The sequence below is a fragment of the Anopheles cruzii genome, chromosome 3 (assembly GCF_943734635.1).
Source record: "Anopheles cruzii chromosome 3, idAnoCruzAS_RS32_06, whole genome shotgun sequence".
Classification (NCBI taxonomy): Eukaryota; Metazoa; Arthropoda; class Insecta; order Diptera; family Culicidae; genus Anopheles; species Anopheles cruzii.
Window position 1 is genome coordinate 9,748,323 of NC_069145.1, and position 18,726 is coordinate 9,767,048.

At 53.2% G+C, this 18,726-nt stretch overlaps 1 protein-coding gene across 1 annotated transcript in view; it reads left to right on the top strand.

Annotated features, from left to right (window-relative positions):
• The first annotated feature begins 2,785 nt into the window (after positions 1-2,785).
• The window catches only part of LOC128271812 (uncharacterized), an 89,763-nt gene continuing 73,822 nt past the window's right edge, over positions 2,786-18,726 (top strand). Inside the window, exons 1-9 of the mRNA XM_053009465.1 lie at positions 2,786-2,808; positions 3,812-3,917; positions 3,990-4,086; positions 4,157-4,587; positions 4,648-5,070; positions 5,130-5,266; positions 5,329-5,478; positions 5,558-5,743; positions 5,909-5,982. Of these exons, the coding sequence (XP_052865425.1) occupies positions 2,786-2,808; positions 3,812-3,917; positions 3,990-4,086; positions 4,157-4,587; positions 4,648-5,070; positions 5,130-5,266; positions 5,329-5,478; positions 5,558-5,743; positions 5,909-5,982 (1,627 nt within the window). The remainder of the gene's footprint in view (positions 2,809-3,811; positions 3,918-3,989; positions 4,087-4,156; positions 4,588-4,647; positions 5,071-5,129; positions 5,267-5,328; positions 5,479-5,557; positions 5,744-5,908; positions 5,983-18,726) is intronic.

Sequence of the window (18,726 nt, forward strand, 5' to 3'; positions counted from 1 at the left end):
TTCATTTCGTCGAACCAACAACATAATTGACTTCTGAATGCCGCGCACGATCCTTGCCGAGCTCCATCCGTCTAGCGGTGTGTTGGATCATCGTTTCCACCGAGACCGAGCCACCGGTGCCCGGGATAGAGATAGTTTACAGTGCTGACACCGCCCAAAAAACCTTCCACGAGCCGAGTTTCTCCGAAACCTTGCGAAATTAATATTCATCACGAGGAGATTATGTTTGTGTGAGGGCCACGCGCGCGCACCGCGGACCAAAAAAAAACACGCGAAAACAGGCCCTAGCACGAAGCTGATTAAATCCCATTTTCCGCCGGTTGCATAATGAGTTAAGCCGCTTATCGTTGCCGGCACGCCCGCGCGCTCGCGCTGTATTAACCGCATCAACACCTCGCCGACGGGCCACGACGGTAATGGTGAAAAGTCGGACAGATTTTAAATCAAAACAAAGCGGGTTCGCCGCGGATCCGATGAACCACCCTTGGAGCCCTTGGTCGGCCTTGGTGGGTGCCCGTTTCGGTGCGTGACATAAATAAGGGACAAGTCAGCCTTATCGGGCGTATTAAAAGGTAACATAATGAAACCACCGAATTCTCTTGGCCGGGGCTTGCCGATTGAATGGGGTTGTAATGTTGGACGAACAGATTCGACCCCCCGGTGTACAGGACGGAGAACAACATATTTGTTTTAAGAAGATTAATAATCGTTCCTCTTTTTTTCGCTACATTCAATCGGACTCACACGCGGTCAATACCCAAATCAATATCCGGGAGTCCGCGAAATCGAATAAAACTGTAAGCCCGTTTATTTGGAGGTCAGAGCAAATGTAATAAATAAAAGATCCCGATCCCGATTGATGTTTATTACAGTCCTGAAATCCGGGATAAAACAGGGCTATTAAAATGTGTGGCCACACGGCACAGATTGGAACCCCCTACCCCGTTTGATGGAGGAATTTATGCAACACACATTGATCAACAAAAAAAGAAAAAAGAAAACACAACACGCCATCGTCGTCATTTCGGTCTACCGATCCGGCGGGGTGGGCGCTGTCGATGCACCAGGCATGCATTTAATTGCATCACTTGTCAAATTACATTCCTTCGCGGTCCTGCGGTCGGCCCCCAGTTTCCCGGTGGCTGAACCAAACGGCGCCGAACAAATTATGTGCGAATTTCAGTTCACGCCACCGGCCACTCGCCGCTGCTGCCGTTGACACGCGATGGCTGATGGTGAAACCGTAGCAGCAGCAGCAGCAGGAGCAAAAAACATAAAACAACTGAAGCCCACAAATAACTGGCCACGCTCTCGGAGCTCTCGTTGGAACGTTGCCAGCGTAATTTAAAATCATTCTTCATCGATGGCGCGCGGTATCTCTGGCCGGCCGATCGGTGGGGATGGGTCTTGCCCGACCCGGCCATAATGAAGCCGGGAAAATTCCATTAATCCTTGTCCGTTCGTGGGGTGGTTCCGGGTTTTTTTTACCCCCCCCATCGTTTCTGTTTTGTTGCGCAATCACGATGCTTTTCCCGTCCGGGTCGCTGCTAGCCGGCCACTTGTTGGGGCGCGCCACTTTCGCCGTATACTCTAATAAATATTTAATTAACATACTTCATCGAGACCGAGCGAAAGACCCTTTTTCCTGCGATTCTCTCTGCCTGCCACCGAATACGAATTATTGCCATTTTAACACCCAATACACTCGCGTGTGTTGACCATACCCGCCAGTGTATCCTGCCAGTCCTTCTGTGTGTGTGTGTGCCCATCCTTCGGTGTGATTGTGTCCTTCGTAATTAGTGTTACCTTTTCCCCGTCTGTTTGCTGTCCCCGTGTTTAGCGACCAGAGCGATCAGACGTGTGTGTAGAACCTAGAGTCCATCCATAGTTAACGCGGATAGGTAACGCGGTCATTCGGTCACGTGTTTTGTTAATCGTACGAAAATATCAAAATAATCAAATATCGTTGTTAGTTGCCGTTCGGAGTAGATAGAAATACACAACACATTCGATGGATCGATTTTTAGCGCGGACCGAATTGGGGGGGCAACTTTTCGAGCGAACGTTCCGACGCTCGGATCACGGCCTGGCCCCGATATTTTCCTTGCAATTTTCCACGAAACCCTCTACCTACCTGCCTGCCTGCCTGCCGCTACCAAACGACCAATACGATACCAATACAATTACGTCTTTCTGTATTTGCAGCCACGATCAAACACCAAAAACCAAAAAAGAAACCCACAAACCCGTGTTGTTTGTTGAAAGTAAATTCCGCGCCGCGCAGCCATCGTTCCCCAGTGTAAACCGCGTCCCGCCATGTAGTTGCACCAATAGTTTTAGAAGCAGCAACAGAAGCCCAGAGGGAACAGCTGTCCCAACGTGGCGACGGTGCATAATGTAGCGAAACGATGTCCCTAAATTTGTGTGTTGTACCCCAAACCGGAGGCCGAAAACCGAACAGCAATCCGATTTAATGGCCGTTCGGTCGCGCTTGAGGCCGGAAAATAATTACGCCGCCCCGCCGCCGGCCGTAGCATCGCGAATCGTCGCCATCGGCCGACGACGGCAGCGCAGAGAAGCGGCGGTCAGCCTGGCGGTCCCGGTCTGGACCGTGAGCTACTAGAATATTCCCAAACACACAAAACTCCTACGGCTGTGGAGAGCTGAAGTCGACCGCCCGTCGACGTCATTACCACCACCCACCATCCACCTGTAAACAAATAATAAAAAAAGCTCCCACATCCTCGTCACCATTACGGCGCGCAATAGGCCGTAGATATGAACCATGGCAAAACTGCGCCATTACAGGTGTTTCATTTGACTTTCCTCCTTTTTTTCAAGTCGCTTTCGTTCGTTGGCCCGGGTTTTATGCATTTGCAATGTTTCGCGTTTCCTTTCGTTTTTTTTTTCTCTATCCGTTACCTTCTGTTCCGTTATGATCTGCTTAATGCAACTATGCTGCCAACAATCGTTTGGAGCACCACAGTTTTGCTTTTGCCCGCTTTCTCTCTTTTTCACTCGCTTTTTCCCACTCTCTCTCTCTCTCTCACTCTCTCTGCTGGTTGGTTAGTGCAAGACACTTTGACATTTTTGCTTTCACTATGCGACATATCCGCTGACTACACACTTGGATCCTTGCGGTTAAGGCGCGCGTTGCTTCCGTACACTCGCTGCTTGATGGTACTTCACGTTTAGCTGTGTTGTTCTGTTTGCCTGTGTGTGTGTGTCTGTGTATGTGTTCGACTTGCTTCCAACCGACCAGCACTGCAAGCACTATGATTTGGTTACGCCTGCCGATTTCTATTATATGATTTTTTGCTTCGCTTTGCTTTGCTTCCGGTTGTTCAGCATTAAATTATGTCGCCACGATGCGCCTCAAGTATTATGCCTAAACTACGAGAAACTCGCCAAGCAACTTAACACGACAGAGAGTAGATAGCACCCTAGTGTCACTTTTAGAACAAGATCGCAACCATTTAGTACGGCTTTAGTACAGCATGCACCAGCGCGTTCGTGGGGCGATGGGGAAAACGTTCCCGCAAGGCTTTAGTTGTTTGATTGTTGAATTTTGACCGCAAAATGCTCCATTCTGCATCCGACGTGCCGAAGTGTGACCGAATTGTAGTGAATCTCGTCCTGTGCTCGTCCTCGTTCGTGCATGTACACACGCACCTTGCGCATCTTGATTCGGGACGTACAGAGTCTAACTCTCTCTATCCCGCACACACACACACAAATATACGCTGGACATCCTGAGGCACTCCACTAACCGATAGTATCTTTCTCGTTTCATTCTCCCCCCCCGGAACAGGACCATGACGGCTATCTGCTTTGTCTGCAACCTGCCTATCATGTCTCACCAGGTGGGACTGGTATGGCAGGGCGGAAATGGCTGGGACGATCTGGTCCGGGAACAGGTAAGATTCGATTGCGAGGTGCTCCATCACCAGTGACCCCTTAATTCATCACCGTTCCCTCTCGCCCACCAGGTCGAAGAGTCCACGATCCGGCAGCGGCTCGGAGGACGGCGCGATTCGGCCGCGCAGATTTCCGGTGCGTCACCTCCTAGTACTTCACCGCCACCGGGTAAGTTGTCACGGCTTGTGGGGTGCACTTCCCGAAGCCCTAACGGCTACCACCGTTTTATCACCCCCAGGTGCTCAACGGCGCCGCCGCAGCTCGCTGGCACAGCTGACCGATATCCTGCGCGAGTGGAGCGGCGGTGGCTCCAAGCGCCAGAAGGCGCCCCTGAACCGCCGCGAAACCCTCGCCGATCTGGCCCGCAGTCTGCCGTGGAACAAGGCGACCACCGGAGAGTCGTACAACGCCCAGAACAACAACAACAACAACAACAATAACAACAGCAGCAACAACTCGGGCCATGCGCCACCCCTTCGCAAGCGGCGCGAATCGAGCGCCGATTCGGGTGTCAAGAGCTGGTCATGCCGGCGGGACTCGCACGTGTCCGACTTCCGGCGCGAGCGGGATGCGGAGCGCGAGAAGGAACGGGAGCGCGAACGGGAACGCGACCGGGAGCGGGAGCGCGAACGGGAGGACTACATCTACTCGGCGGACAACTATCGAAATGTAAGGCACCCTTCGGCCCACCGGCTTGTAGCGATTGTTTACCGTTGACTCCGTTTGCAGGGTTCCCGACGGAATTCGAACGACTCCAGCCGGGACCGGTCTTCGCGGCGTGATTCGACAATCGGTGGCACGGCCACACCACCACCGCCGCCACCGCCGAAGGTGGTCGGCGCGCAGCGAAAGCGCAAGGACTCGCTGGTGGTGGCGGAAATGCCCAACTTCCGGCAGGAGCAACGCCCATCGACCAGCTCGACGGCGTCCGACTCGGGCCCCCTCTTTGTGGCCGTCAGTCACGTGGACAGCGCGTGTCAGGCCCTGCCACCGCCGACCATCATCACGAGCTCCGTGACGCCGCCGGCGACCAGCCCGACGGCGCAGAAGGGCCGCCGTGACTCGACGACCCAGTGCGGCACGAAGATGACCCGGCGGGATTCGCGTGTCAGCCCGGAACGTGCCCAGCGGCTGTCGAAACTTCAGCGACAAGTACGGTGCGTGACTGGCAAGTCGGCGGCGGCCACTGACCGTGCGTTTTGCTTTTGCAGGCCACTGCGTACGACGAATCGTGTTTGCCTCCCGGTGGCTGGAGTCGGCGCAGCTCCCAGCCTGCCCTGAGCCCGGACGGCGAGGGCCCGGAGCGGCAGGCACGCCGGGACAGCCTCAGCCCGGACAGTGCCTCCAGGTAGAGCACAAGGATTCAAGTAGGCCGGCCAAAAATGATGCCCTTCCCTTTAATATTTCCAGGGGCCGCCGTGATTCCAGATCGCATCTTTCGCCCGACCGGAGCCACGAGCGCGAAGGCAGCCCTCGGCGAAGTCGGCGCCTGCGGCGACAATCATCGTCCGCCGCCCGACAGCCCCGGTCACCGGATTCGAGCAGTTGCTGCTCGTCGAGGTGAGTGAGCGAGCTTTTCCGTCAAACAGCGCTCGAAACCGAAAGCTCTCATTCCGTTCCGTTCCCGTGACTTCGCTAGGGATGCGAGCCCCTGCGCCCGGCCACCACCGCAGACCGAGAGCACATCGCGGCCCTCAATCCGGCGCCAGTCGACCACGGAGGAGATCCTGATTGCCCGTGGTTTTCGCCGCCAAAGCACCACCGAGGAGATGATACGCTGCCGCAACTTTCGCCGCCAAAGCTCGCAAAGCGACGACACCAGCCGGTAAGCTAAGTGCTCCGCCCGAAAGCTCCCCGTGCGGGGAAGCGTTTTCCCGCCGATTCGCTAACCTTTTTGGCACTTCGCTTCGCTTCTCTTTCACGCACTTCCGACACGCACGGACGGTTGGGGCGGCGGACACACCGACACTCGCACACACACAAACTGCAGGTACCGTGGTCGGCGGGATTCGAGCGCACAAATTATCGATGGCACCATCGGCACGATGACGGTGGAAACCACTAGTACGTTTTTCGATTCTAGTACGCAAACAGGTATGATTCGTGTGCGTGTGTATGTGTGTGTGAGTGTGTCTTATGTACGTGTGCATTTGTGTGTTTGCGTGTGTGTATGAAATTGCTGAAAATCACCAAAGGGGGGATGCTTCGCTTCGTTTCTGATGGAGTTGGGTCGTTGATAGAAACCGTCACCGAAAGTGGCTGATCCCGGTGGCATTTCTTTTACCGTCCCATTCGTCCCGTCCGCCATCATAATTGGAGGTTGACTTCCGAGATGAGCAAGACACTTTTCCTAAATGTACTATCCTTTGAGCTGAGCTTTTTCATGTCTAATTTTGTATTTTACATGTGCCAAACACGTTCTTTTGACTGCCGGTTGTTGAAAGTCCCAAACAAGTATTTTATGACACCTCGATGCTACTAGTGCTGCCATCTTCACCTTGAGTTCGGAAACATATCAAGCCACCCTCGTAGGGCCGCGCCAAGAAGGTTTTGGCGTGAGGCGACAAGGTTGAACGCCGCGAGCCTAGGAACGACTGCATAATGAATGAAACTTCCGTTCCGGTGGGGCGAGCACCGTTTTCAGCCTCCACGTCATTCATCTATCACGCAGCGGCAGCAGCTGGCCAGTCTTTTTCGTCCGTTTTTGGAGGTTCTTCCGCTCCAACGGCAAGTCACTCCAAAAACTAAGGGACACAAGCCTAAGCGTCGTTTCCGGGAAAGAGCAGCAGATGATTTATCTGATTGACCACAGACGATCCGCCCGGCCCGGTTCGTTACCGGAAGCGTCCATGGCGTGCACCGGAAATGAGCCGACCGGCTGATGCACCGAAATACCGGAGGCAAATAGGAGCGAAACCAGGGCCCACGGGGGGCTCACGGAATGGCTGGATCGATAATTTTACTTTTCCCAAACCCACCGGGGATTGGATGATTCTAATTAAAATAAGGGCGCCCCCGGCCGTGGGGCTGGATTATGTTCGGTTACTTCTCCGGGCACCGTGGAGAAGGCATTAATAATGGCCTACGTCTAATGCCGTAAAACGTATCTGGTGAACATACTTTTTAAGCTCACCCTGGCAAGCCCGAAGATGAAGCCGCGTTTGATGGTTCTGATGTGCCACGGCGGCGGCCGCCAGTAAACTCTCTTCCTATCAGGGTGAAGACTTTTATCATTCAAATTGCTTCTGATTTTTTCTTATAGCTTCTAACAAGAAATCAAGCGCAACGCGGTGCGCCCTGTGGGCCACGCCACGCCACCATTCGCGTGTTCCGCACACCGAAGACCGACAATATCTCCGACGCCGCCCGGCTTCTGATGATTGATGGACGTAATTTTTCGTTGCGATAAATCCGGAAAAAGGTACCGCCTAGCAGGCGGACAATAACAACGGGCGGAGAAACCCTTTCCATTCGCGGATGACCCAAAAACAAAAAGACACTCCCTCGCCAGTGTCAGAAAAGGTTTCCCGGGTTGTCACATCGAATACCGGATTCGGCCGTCACAGGGAGACTCACAGAACTGCAGCCTGCGTGGCGTAATTAAAGTCGCGCCCGGTCATACCCCGTCATAGTGCTGCCAACAATGGGAGCAAACTTGACTGAGAGCTGACGGGGCCAAACATTTTACGCACCGCTTTTGCTGCCACCCTTTGATTTGAGCTGGGCCGCGACGCCCTACGAAATTCCAACGCATCGCTGGCAAACTTCTTACTGTACACCGTAAACAATGGGGTTCGGCAAATTAAAAGGGCCCCGAGTCGTGAGCTCCCGGGTTTCCGCGCTTAACGAGATGGCACGTGAATGCAAAGAATCGCGAACGCGAATCTCCATCTGCGCGCTCTTTACGCGCTAATCGTTGCGTAAATCGTTTGCTGGATTTGACGAGGCGTGATAAGGCATCCTTGTTGCTGCAGCCTTTCAGCCAACCTCGGAAAACGTGATTTAAAGTGGGTGGCCGTAAGCCGGCGTCTGTGCTTCAGTGCTGTCAGTCGAGCACCGCGGCAGCAGAACAGAACTGCTGCTTTCTTTCGGATGCCACTTTCGCCAGCGCCAACAGAACTTCAAAGAAAGTTTACCCTCCCTTCCAACTCCCCGAGGAGCTTCCTTTTTCGGCGGCGGCGGCGGCGGCGGGATGAACAATTAACCCAACTTGCATCATTTGATGACTCCACGCTTCTGTACGCCGCCGGTGTGGCGCGCGTAGCCATGGTGATACGCCGTAGGGACTCGGAGCTCACCTTTCCGCCCCCCGGGGAGTCGGACGGGACAAAAAACCGGAAACACGCCGGGCAAAACAAAAAGTGGAAACACAGCGAAACGGTAAATCTTGCAACTTCCGAACCCGACGGGGAAACCAAGGCAACCCACGCAAGTACTCGGGCCGGGCCGTTGTCCGGCATCTTGTCTCCGGAACTGCTGACAGCGTGCAGAACACGGCCCGGGAAGCGCGGGGGTACCGGCCGGTTGCCGGTAATCCGGACCGGATCCTGCCGCCACCGGCATACAGGCCAGGTGTTATCTGATGCGGTTAATTAAATTTTACGAATGACCTGTCGTTTGTCGGGACTGCTGCTGGCTGCTGCTACTGGCTGACCGTGGGCCGGGCCGGGCCGGGTCACTCACTCGGCGTGAGGCTACGTGAGGATATCTCTGAGCCCTAATGAGCTGCCAAGTGAACGAAGGGGTGTGACACCGCTGTTGCCGCCGATGGTACGTGAGGTCATGCCGGCCGGCTCATGTACACACGGGTCACGGCTGCGACCGGTTGACAGCGCCTGGCCTGCGACTGACAACGACGGACTCACCGGTTGCCAATTCCGCTCGACTTCTCCGTGCACGGGATGTGATGCGTTCTTTTCGGTGCTTTGCGTGCGCCGGCATTTGTCACCGGGGGCCCCGATGATGCTCCGATTTCAACGAGCTCCTTTCGAGGCCAAAAACCCACTGTTGCCCAGTACCGGGTGCCATTTTGAACCCTGTTGCTTTCAACGATGCCCTACACACGCCGCCCAGAGTGCGTGCCTTTGGGTTGTTTCTTGTGTGTGTCAAGTATTAAAATTAATTAATCATTAACGGGACGAGACAGACACACACAAGGCTGGCTGTCTGCGTGCTACGTAAGAAATTGAAACGTACCAAGTGCAATTAAAATTAACCACTTACAGTTTAAGGCCCGGTGGAGGATGTTGAAGTCCTAAGTGTCGATGCTCTATCAGAGTGTGAAGGTTTGTCACCAACGATCAGCGAAATCCTTATCAGACACAATGCGGTAAGAAAGTTCCCTGAATGAGCCTGATGTGATCCAAACTTGTATTTGAATGTTTTGTACATTTTGTGACTTAAACAAAGTAGCTGAAGGTATCTTGAAATGTTCATGGCAAGACCTATCGTTGGATATAGCGTCATCTTGACTCGATGTTATTTGCACCTACTTGTTACTCATGGGACTGACGTGGAGCTCAGAATTGTTCCGCCTGTCACTGTTCTGGGTTATAACGATCCTTTATTGCCTATGTGGCGGACGTATAACCTGTGTTCGTCTCTCATTGATTACAACATGTCTATTCGTTAGTGTCATAATGGTCTCGCCTCTTTTTAATATAAAAGCAGGCAACAGCGGTTTTGTAAGGTTTGTTAGCAGTCAGGTTTTATATATTAAGTTGGCACGAAAACGAGCCTGTGTGTCGCACCGTATGACAACTGACAACGTAGTTGAAAGGAGCCATTTTTGAGGACGCTTACAAAGGGATTATCAAAGTTCTACTGAAAGAGTAGCGAACGAGTAAAAAGCTGCACATATCACTATTCGGTGGGTTTTAAAAATGTTTCAAATAAGAATGGGGAGCGTTTCATGGCTACGATAAAACATCTCTATATCGCTTACGTCATCGATTTCAGTTACCTTCAGTGGTTGCTGGGATCAATTATAAGAACCAACGTGCGACTTAAACTTATACTATCAAAGTACGCCTTCAATTAATCATAATGTTCACTCAACAAGGAAGGTCTCATTCATTCATCCATTCCCGGCTACGCATTTTGTTCGCAACCATGGCAACAAATGAGCGCTTTTCCTATTTCCGGTAAACACTGAAATTGTACAACCGACGTACACACCGGGTCCCGCGTTCCATTCCCGTGTTGTGACGTTTCCACCTAATTTTGTACCAGTTTCAACACCAGTTTGCGCCGAAAAATAAGATAGTTACCTTGGAAACTTCTTTCGCCGTGTGCCGGAGCACTTCCTTAGACTGTTCGGAAATAGCCCACGCCTACCTTTGGCCACGGGACACGGTGTTATTTTGCTATTCGCCCGCGCTTCGCACGTTTTTGCACACCTTGTCGGTGTTGTTCCGTCCGTGTACAGCGGAAATGGGATGCTAATTTTAAGCTTCTGCTTACGCAAATGCGTAAAACGATAGTGAGCGCCGTGTGTGCGGCGCGGTGTAAAAAGCGGCGAGTGAGACGTGGGGCACATATTCGCCCTGGCGAAGCCACGCAAAGAAATTCTGACGCGGGTGCCAAACCGAGCCCTACACATTTGGCTCCTGGAGACACCCGAGCCGACTTCCGCTAGTAGGCATTCAGTTGAAAATAGAAGTACTTTCATTCATGTATCCTCCTGCGATGGGTTTCATTCCGGTTGTAGCGGCCTACAACTTTCGATCAGCCAACTCCTACGCGGCGAATCGCGTAGGAGTAGCCGGAGCCTGATGCATGAAAAGGATTCGTCGGAAATGGTAGGTAGTACTAACACTTTCGCCTCGTTCGACGCCGTTCGTCTAGGAGCGAACGTTAATGGTAAGCAAATAGAGCCCGCGGTGCCGTTGAAGGCACAAATAATATGCGTAATTTGCCAGGAAATCGATTGGAGTGGCTAAGGATACGGAACGTATGCGAAGCGGATTGATGAGATAAGGCCCAAGAAGATGGGCGAATAATGGAGCACGCGAAAGTTTTGTGGCACCCGAGCGAGCGAGCTGCGCTCCGAGCCCTTTTTCTAGTCGGACGCGCGAACCTTTTTGGGGGGTCGGGAGGGGGCGGTGAGACCGGGCACGATGGGCTCTCGTGTTTAATGGGTGTCGGTACACTTGTTCCGTGCGCTTCAACAGGCTGTTCTTGTGATTTTTATTAGATTTCCCACCAAGTTCGCCCCGCCAACCGCCCGGGCCCCGACGCACCGGCACCTCCGGTGTGGAATTAATTCCTTTGCAAAGATTTTCCGTACCTACGGTTTTCCCCCTCACCTCATCAATTCGGCTCCTCACGGGACGAGAAATTCGGTCGAAATGGTTCCGAAGGAGAAATTGTTTCGCGTGAATCTGATTTGCATACCAATGAGGTACGTCGTAAAATCGAGAGTTCGGCCAAAAGGAAGACATTCCGCGCAGGACGGGGGGCGCGCAGGGATGTGACGGGCTTGAGCAATGAGCCGACGGGGCTTGCGCCCTCCCCGAGGACACCACGTTCTGTCCGCCTTCGAGCATTTTAAATACTTTTCCATCTCTTTCGGTCTCTTTCGTTGACTTTTCTCTCTCTGTCTCGCGCACGCACGCGTTCCCCCTGGGTTTTCGCTCCTGGTTAAGTGGTTGCGATGTGGTGAAAGTTGTTTTAGAGAAATATTCCAACGTTGGGTTTCTTTTTCTTTGAGCAATCGCGGAAAATATTTGACCGACATGGTGGCGCCGCCAGGGTGAGTTTTTAATAACGATAAAATTAATTATCGTCGAAGCGCCGCGTTACCTTGATTTTATTAATTCGATGACAGGTCACGGGCGCGCGTCATGCCGGTGACAGACAAGCGAGGAAAATAATAATTGAGCAGCAGCGGGAAACTTGTTGGCGGCCTTCAGGTGCGCTGGTGGCTGATGGATGTTAAATCCTGGCATTAACATGCCAAACACTGCTCACAATATTGTGTGCTAGCAACAGCGGTAATGTTTCGTGTCGAATTCTTTAAATATTCCTTATTTATGAACTACAGTGACTTTTCTTATGATTTAGAAAATCCATCAAGCTTAGATGAATGTTTTCCATCACCATCTCGCCAGGCCATTCGCTCGTTCGATGCCATCTACGATTAGTTGAAATACGAAGCACGAAACTTTATCGATTGATGCTGTTCTAGATCTCGAATATCGCACCGAACCAAGGTTGCTAGGTTTCCGAAAATGCCACACAAGTAGCAGGGCAAAAGGGCCTTCCAACATTTCAGCAGTTCTTGTACATTTTACCTACACTTTTTTAAATTTCCCTTTGATTTTTCCACGCATTTTTATCATCGAAAATTTTCTACCCCAACGAATAGCCTACAGTTTCAAAAATGGATGGGAAACTTCCAAAACGCTCAGCGCCATTCACGAACGACTGCTTTGACGAGGTCGTTTTATCAGAGCTCGCCATCCACCAATTTCCACCACAATAATCGCTTAATCTGTTTCATTTCAACACCATCCCTGAAATGTACTGCTGAACGGCAACATTTAAAGAACCAGCCCGTAGCCAAGCGCCCCAGCCACCGTTCGATTCCCTTTAATTGTCATTACGGCTTGGTTTCACCGTTTCCAGAAACGGGACCAACCTTCGTCAGGTGCCTCGAACCACACCGAGTGCCGATCGGCAAACGAACTCAATCGAAAATGGCACAAAATCACGTATTGGACCCCCGGGGCACCCTCAATCCCTCGGCCGGATCCCTCGGCCGAAGGGCCCAAACGTGTGATGGCTCGGAAGATGCCGAAAGGATCCGACATTCGTCCGACTTTTGCCGATAAACAGGCCAGAAAGCGAGGAGGAAAGAGCGGCCGCCTTTCGGTACCAGATCTCCGGTATCGACGTTTGGATGCTTTGGGCTGTGGTGGAGCATCGTAGACACACGGGTCGGCCTTCGCCGCGGTGTGCGGTGTTAAGAAAGAGTTTTCGGCACTCACGCCACCGCGCACTGCGCCCTGTGCTTCTGACAGAATCCGAATCCGGGGCCCAGGCCGGTGGCCCCATCAATACGTGGCTCGCGAGCAGGATCGCTTTAGGTTTAGCTCTCGCCGCCGCCGCCGACGTGTTTGATGTATACTTTCTCGGTCGGGGTAAGCCTTTTGCACGCTTCTCGGGCACGAACCGCGATTTGTGAAACCCGGCACACGCGGTGAGTGTCGAAATCGTTTAGACGAACGATTCCCGTTTCATTTGGAGCAACTGGTTTTTTGTTTCCCCCTGCCGATCGAACTTCACGCTCCAGGAAAGGCCACGGGGAAACGTCGAACTTCGGTTTAATGTCGCTTGAAAAATGTGCTCGGCAATTGCTGACGGGGCTACCTAATCGATTCGGATGCTCCGGAGCAACAAGTTGTAGAACGCATCCCTAACGCGGATGTCTCAAGACTGTCAGTGATTTAATAACTTCCCGATTGAATGAGTGGAAACCGATTCCAAAATCAGTAGCAGCATCGAAAGATTAAACACACACCACGCAACGTTCCATTTTTATTGTTTTCGCTTCACACTCGCGACTCGCGAACACATCCTTCCTTCCGTTGGTGCAGAAGTTAATGCTCCGTTAAACGGTGATACATAAATTATGGTGGTTAACGACGATAAATTTTAATTCATGCACCCACTCCGCGGCTGCGGCTGCCGCTGCCATCATCCGTCTCATCCGGCAATGCCAAAGGGCCAATCATTTTTCATGATGCATTTTCATTATAATTACACGCGCCGCGCGCAGTGCAATTGCAACTACTGCCACGATTGTTCCGATTTGGCGAGCGGCGCCGACCATTCGAGACCATCATAATTAGTTGCCCGTGGCTCCCTGAGGGCCCGCCGTAAAAACATGCCATTCGAGCCAAAGCAAACCACCGGACCTCCGATCCCTGGGGGGACCCGCCCGCCACGGGCAACTGCTGGCTGGCGGGATGGGTTTGCTTACTTTTTCTTTTTTTTTTAAATGCATCGCTGCCCACTGTGAGTGGGTGTGAAATAAGTGAAAAGTGCGGCAAACCCTGAACCCGGATCCCGCAGGCCATAAATGATGAAGGTTGGCAGTAGGACGACGACGACGACGACGTGCTTGGCGTACGGTTTCCCGGAATCGATCGAGCTTTTGGTTGGGGGGGGAAACCGGTGAATAGGTGGAAAATTCAGCAAACGTGCCAACTTCGTGGCCCATTCGTCGTCGGCGAAGCAGGACAAACACGGACGACGGGTGCGCAGGATTGATTCGATGGCGCCGATTGGAAATGGAATTGGAATTTAATGGAATTGATCATTGCCTAATGAATTCGGAATGCTTTCTTCCCCCAGGCGGCCCCGGGGTGTAACTTACTGGACAAAGTACTGAGGTCTGTCAGCTTACAGTGTGACTGTGCGTGACTGATAAAAACGGAACCCGCCCCCCTGAAGGGTGTCCCCAGATTTTGCTCGTAATGCGGAGCATCCTTTACGTGTTGTTAGCCATCAAAGCACGGCCACTTCCCAACAGCAGATGGCGCAACAAACAAAAAACAAAAGAAAAGGCGAAAGGATAATGAACAACAACGACGAAAAAAGCGGAGCCTCTCGCAACCTTGATGCTGGTGTCCGCCGGTCGCGCAACCTTGCGGTGCCACTAGCGAAAGTGTCCTTAGCGACCAAAATCGCACCCCGCCAAAGATTGATGATGAATAAATCATCAGCCTCGGGGGGCGACGGGCCCGGATCCGGATCCGGAGCGGGGATCCTTTACCCGGTCGCCAATCAAGGTGGTTTTCCGTGCCATTACCGTGCCATTCTTAGCATTCATCGTGGCACCTTTCGGTCTCGCTCGAATAGGTGCACCCATTTTGTTTGTGTTGCGTTGTTTGCGTTGTTTTTTCCACCCATCGATTTGGCCAACTTTTGTCCCGAACCCCCGAACGAACGAACGGGTAGAGAAACACTGCTCCAGCCGGAGCACGCAAGAGGGAGCCCGAAAACGTAATGATGTCATTGGTTCGGTGCCGGTTTCGACCGTAACCGTAAATTCTTGGCTAACCTATTTCTCATTCGTACGACGCGCCACCAGGCGCCTCCATCGGGCTCGAAGATTTCATGGCCACAGCATACTTTTGGCCGCTGCCGACTGCTGCAGTCTTAAGTTTAATGTGTTTCCCTCGGGGGTCGCACCGAGTGAAAGTGCTTTGATTGCTTTCGCCCGTCCGCGCGTCCGCTCGTCCGGACACGCTTTCGGCCGGCGAGTGTCGGCGAAAACACGTAAACGAAATTTAATGATCCCGAAAAGATTGCGCGGGCGCCAGTGGCCGACATAAAACCGAAAAACCCGTCACCGAAACCGGCCGGTTGTCCGGCCGAGCAATGTCCAATGTCCGCCGGAAGTTGGTCGGACTGGCGACCGTGCGACACACTTTCTCCCGTGTGCATTAACCTCCCGCTGCAGAGGGATGCAATGAACCACGACGCATCCAATCTCGTCGCAACGGACGGGGTCACCGGGTTTTTTTTTTTATGCGATTTCAACGAGCGACCCAGGCGGGGGGGCCCCGGCCAGCAGCAGGACACCAACCGGCTCAGAATTGACGGTCCGTCCGTCCGTTTAATTAGATAAAAAACAAGCTCCTCCACAAGGACCTTGATTGCAGTGGAAAGCTTGAGAGCGCACAGAGGCCGAAAGCGGCCGTTGTCCACCGCGCCCAAAAGTGTGCCGGAAATTGTGTTTTCCGCTTGGTTAAAAACTTTCACTTCCACTCGGCGAGGCCGCCTTTTTTTTGGGGGGGTCTGTTCCGCATTCTTTGTCGTCGTTGCTTTTTTCCGGTTCCTGTGGCCGTTTTTTTGCTTTGCTGGGCCAAGCAACTTAAAGTGGACTGTCTCGCGTGAGTTTGAAGAGGACAAAAAAAAGGACTCCTGCAAAAACTCCTGCACTCGGTTGCGCCCAGCGAAGGCGAAACTTTGACCTGAACGAACTGCCGATGCCGAACGGAGGGACAAACTCACCGCAGCACCACGGGTGGGGAGGGTGAGTGGACAAGTTGCAGAAACAGATTCGATTAACTAACGCCCGGTCACTAACCCAGTAGCCCAGTGCCTGGCCGGCCCCGAAGGGAACATAAAAAGCTTGTCTTCGGGTTCGGTTCCTGGAATTGCATCTGGCCGATGACAAATCTCATCGGCGTTAAGGTGAATGGTTTGTAAATTTTTTAATACCCCCCCACACGAAAGGTCATCAAAAGGCCACCCTCTTGACATGACAAAGGCAAAAATGGGACCTGACCCGAAGCATGGCCAGCTGTTTAGTGTGTGTACTCAACCTACATTGCAACCAAGGCTCTCGCTCTGCTTTGGGTCTTTGGGACACTCGCAACAACACCACGCCCACGGAACCACGGGCTTTCCGGCCCCCGGCTGGATGAGGTGCCACTCGGTGACAAGACGCAAAGACGCAAACATCAAAGCCCCCCGGGGGTGGGCAGGCAGTCAAGAGGTCTTCGTCGAAAGATGAAGCCGGGAACCGGGCGAGATAGATCACGGCAACAGGCGTGTTAGGTTTCCGGTCGATGGAGGCGCCTGGTGCTCCTGGTGCAACGCACACGTGTGGCCAGCGCACCCCACCCCGGGTACACAATCGGAGGGTTCGTATTACGCATTGATGAAGACAAATGGCACCATGTAAGGATCACTTACGTTGCCGCGTCGTTCGGCGCAACGCGCCTTGCATAGGCCATTTCCGTTCGAGGAGTGGCACCTAATTGAACATCACTCATTTAATGTGTGTGTGTGTGTGTGTGTGTGTGTGTGTGTGTGGCCGAAACGGCTAGGCAACCCCGGCAGGCAGGGCAGGGCGAAACATAAATAAAAGATTGAGATGGAGCACTCGCAGTGTGTAAAACACGGCGCGGGCCACTAAATACTGCTGACGAACGATGATCTCCTATCGCGCCGCGCCACCCGGTGGTGCTTTCAGCAAATGATACATTACTTTTATTTCTCGTCCCCCTGATCTTCCCCCCGGAAAGGACCTCCGAACCGTCGTTTTATTTCTCAATCGTCAAAAAGCAATCATTCTCGAGTTGAGACGGCCGAAAGCAACGAAAAAAAAAACCGTAGAGCAATCCGTGAAAGTCCATGAATCCTCATCCCGGGGGGGCTCCCGGTGACAGCGGCCGTCGACCGCGATTGGTAATTTACTGAAATCGAACTCTAAGGCACTCTACTGCAGCAGGCAAGCAGGACTTCCTGCGAAGGCTGCCGGGAACCGACCGACAGTCGAAAACAGTAATGTAAACATAAAAATCATCTCTGCCCGGTCCTTTTCGGAGCCCCTCGGCAGGGCAAACATCAATCGCAAGATGGTTTTCATGCTCTCTCTCTCTCGCGCGGTCTGTCGGCAGCACGTAATCCGTCGGCGATCCGTCCCGGGCTTTGGAATTGAATCCGGGACCGGGATGATTTACCATCGCCCTGAGCTCGCGTGCGGCGCGCGTCCGTTTGAGTAATCGATCGTATTTAGATTCCAATTTCGTCCTCTGGACCCCCCACAAGATGGGGCGCCGCTTAATGGGACGAACGACCGAGACGAGCGAGTCAGGAAAAAAACGGAACGGAACGGAACCCAGAATCCCTGTTTTGACAAAGTTGTTGCTTTCTCTAGCGCCTCGCTCCGTGTGCCCTTTTCCGAGCGTTTTTCTACGGTTCACCTCGTCCCTCGTCCCGCCTTGCTGGCGGGCACGCTGCACTTACTGACGCCGTCGGCGATCAACAGTGAAAAACATCGTAAATCGTGAGTCGTCGCCGCCGCCGCGAGGCGAACCGAAGCTTCGTTCTTCTTCGCCATCCATTCTCCGGAAAACCCATTTAGCCCGCCGATGATCCGGCGGACGGGCGGGCGGACGGGCGACGGCGATTGAACGACGGCGTTTTATTGCACCAAAAAGCGGGTGGCCCAGAATTAATGCCCAGTGCCATTTGCAGGCGCCAGCCGCCCGGGGCCGGGGCCTGGACGGGCGCCCAAAGTGGGATCATCCGTTCCCGTGAAGAGGTGTGAGGCCCCTCGGCCCACTGTAACCTGGGTGGCGCGGACCTGGGTGACATCCTTTGGCTCCGTGCTTCGATTCGTTATTGCGAATCAACGGGTGCGCAACGTGGAACAGAGAAACCAAAAAATTGCACGCATCGATCGATGTGAGGGTCTCGCCTCACGGTGTTTGGTAAATTACTTTGGCCTACTGCGACGCGAACATGCGCTTTTGAAGGTGGCAAATGGTCCCGTGGAAATTTGCAAAAATAATTCCTTCAAAGACGCCATTTTTATCGCTGTCATCGATAGAACGATACAGCGCCCGACAGGCGGAATCGGGCCGGGGAAAACTCATTTCGTCCACTCCACAAGCACCGAGCAACAACCGCCCAACCCGAAGCAGGAGCGAAATTTGAGCTACAAAAACAACATGCAACCCTCGTAACTTCCTCCCACTCGGTGTGTGGATGCGATCGGCACTGATAAGAAGTTTCCACCCATCTCCTGGCACTCGGAAAAGGGACCCCTCGACGGCAGCAACAGCTCGCTCGCCCAAATCTGCCACCTGTGAACGAGCGGCGCGTAGTGAGAAGCGCTGAGCTTCCAGTGAGTTAAGCGAGTGAGCGGTGCTCATCTCTCGCTCTTTCGATTCTCGCTCTCTCGCTGGCGGGCTCTCACGCGGCGGACTCCGTGTCGCAGGAGCGTTGAACTTTCGGGCCGCACTTTTGGGCCCCACTCGCGCCCTTCACCTTCGGCTCCGGATC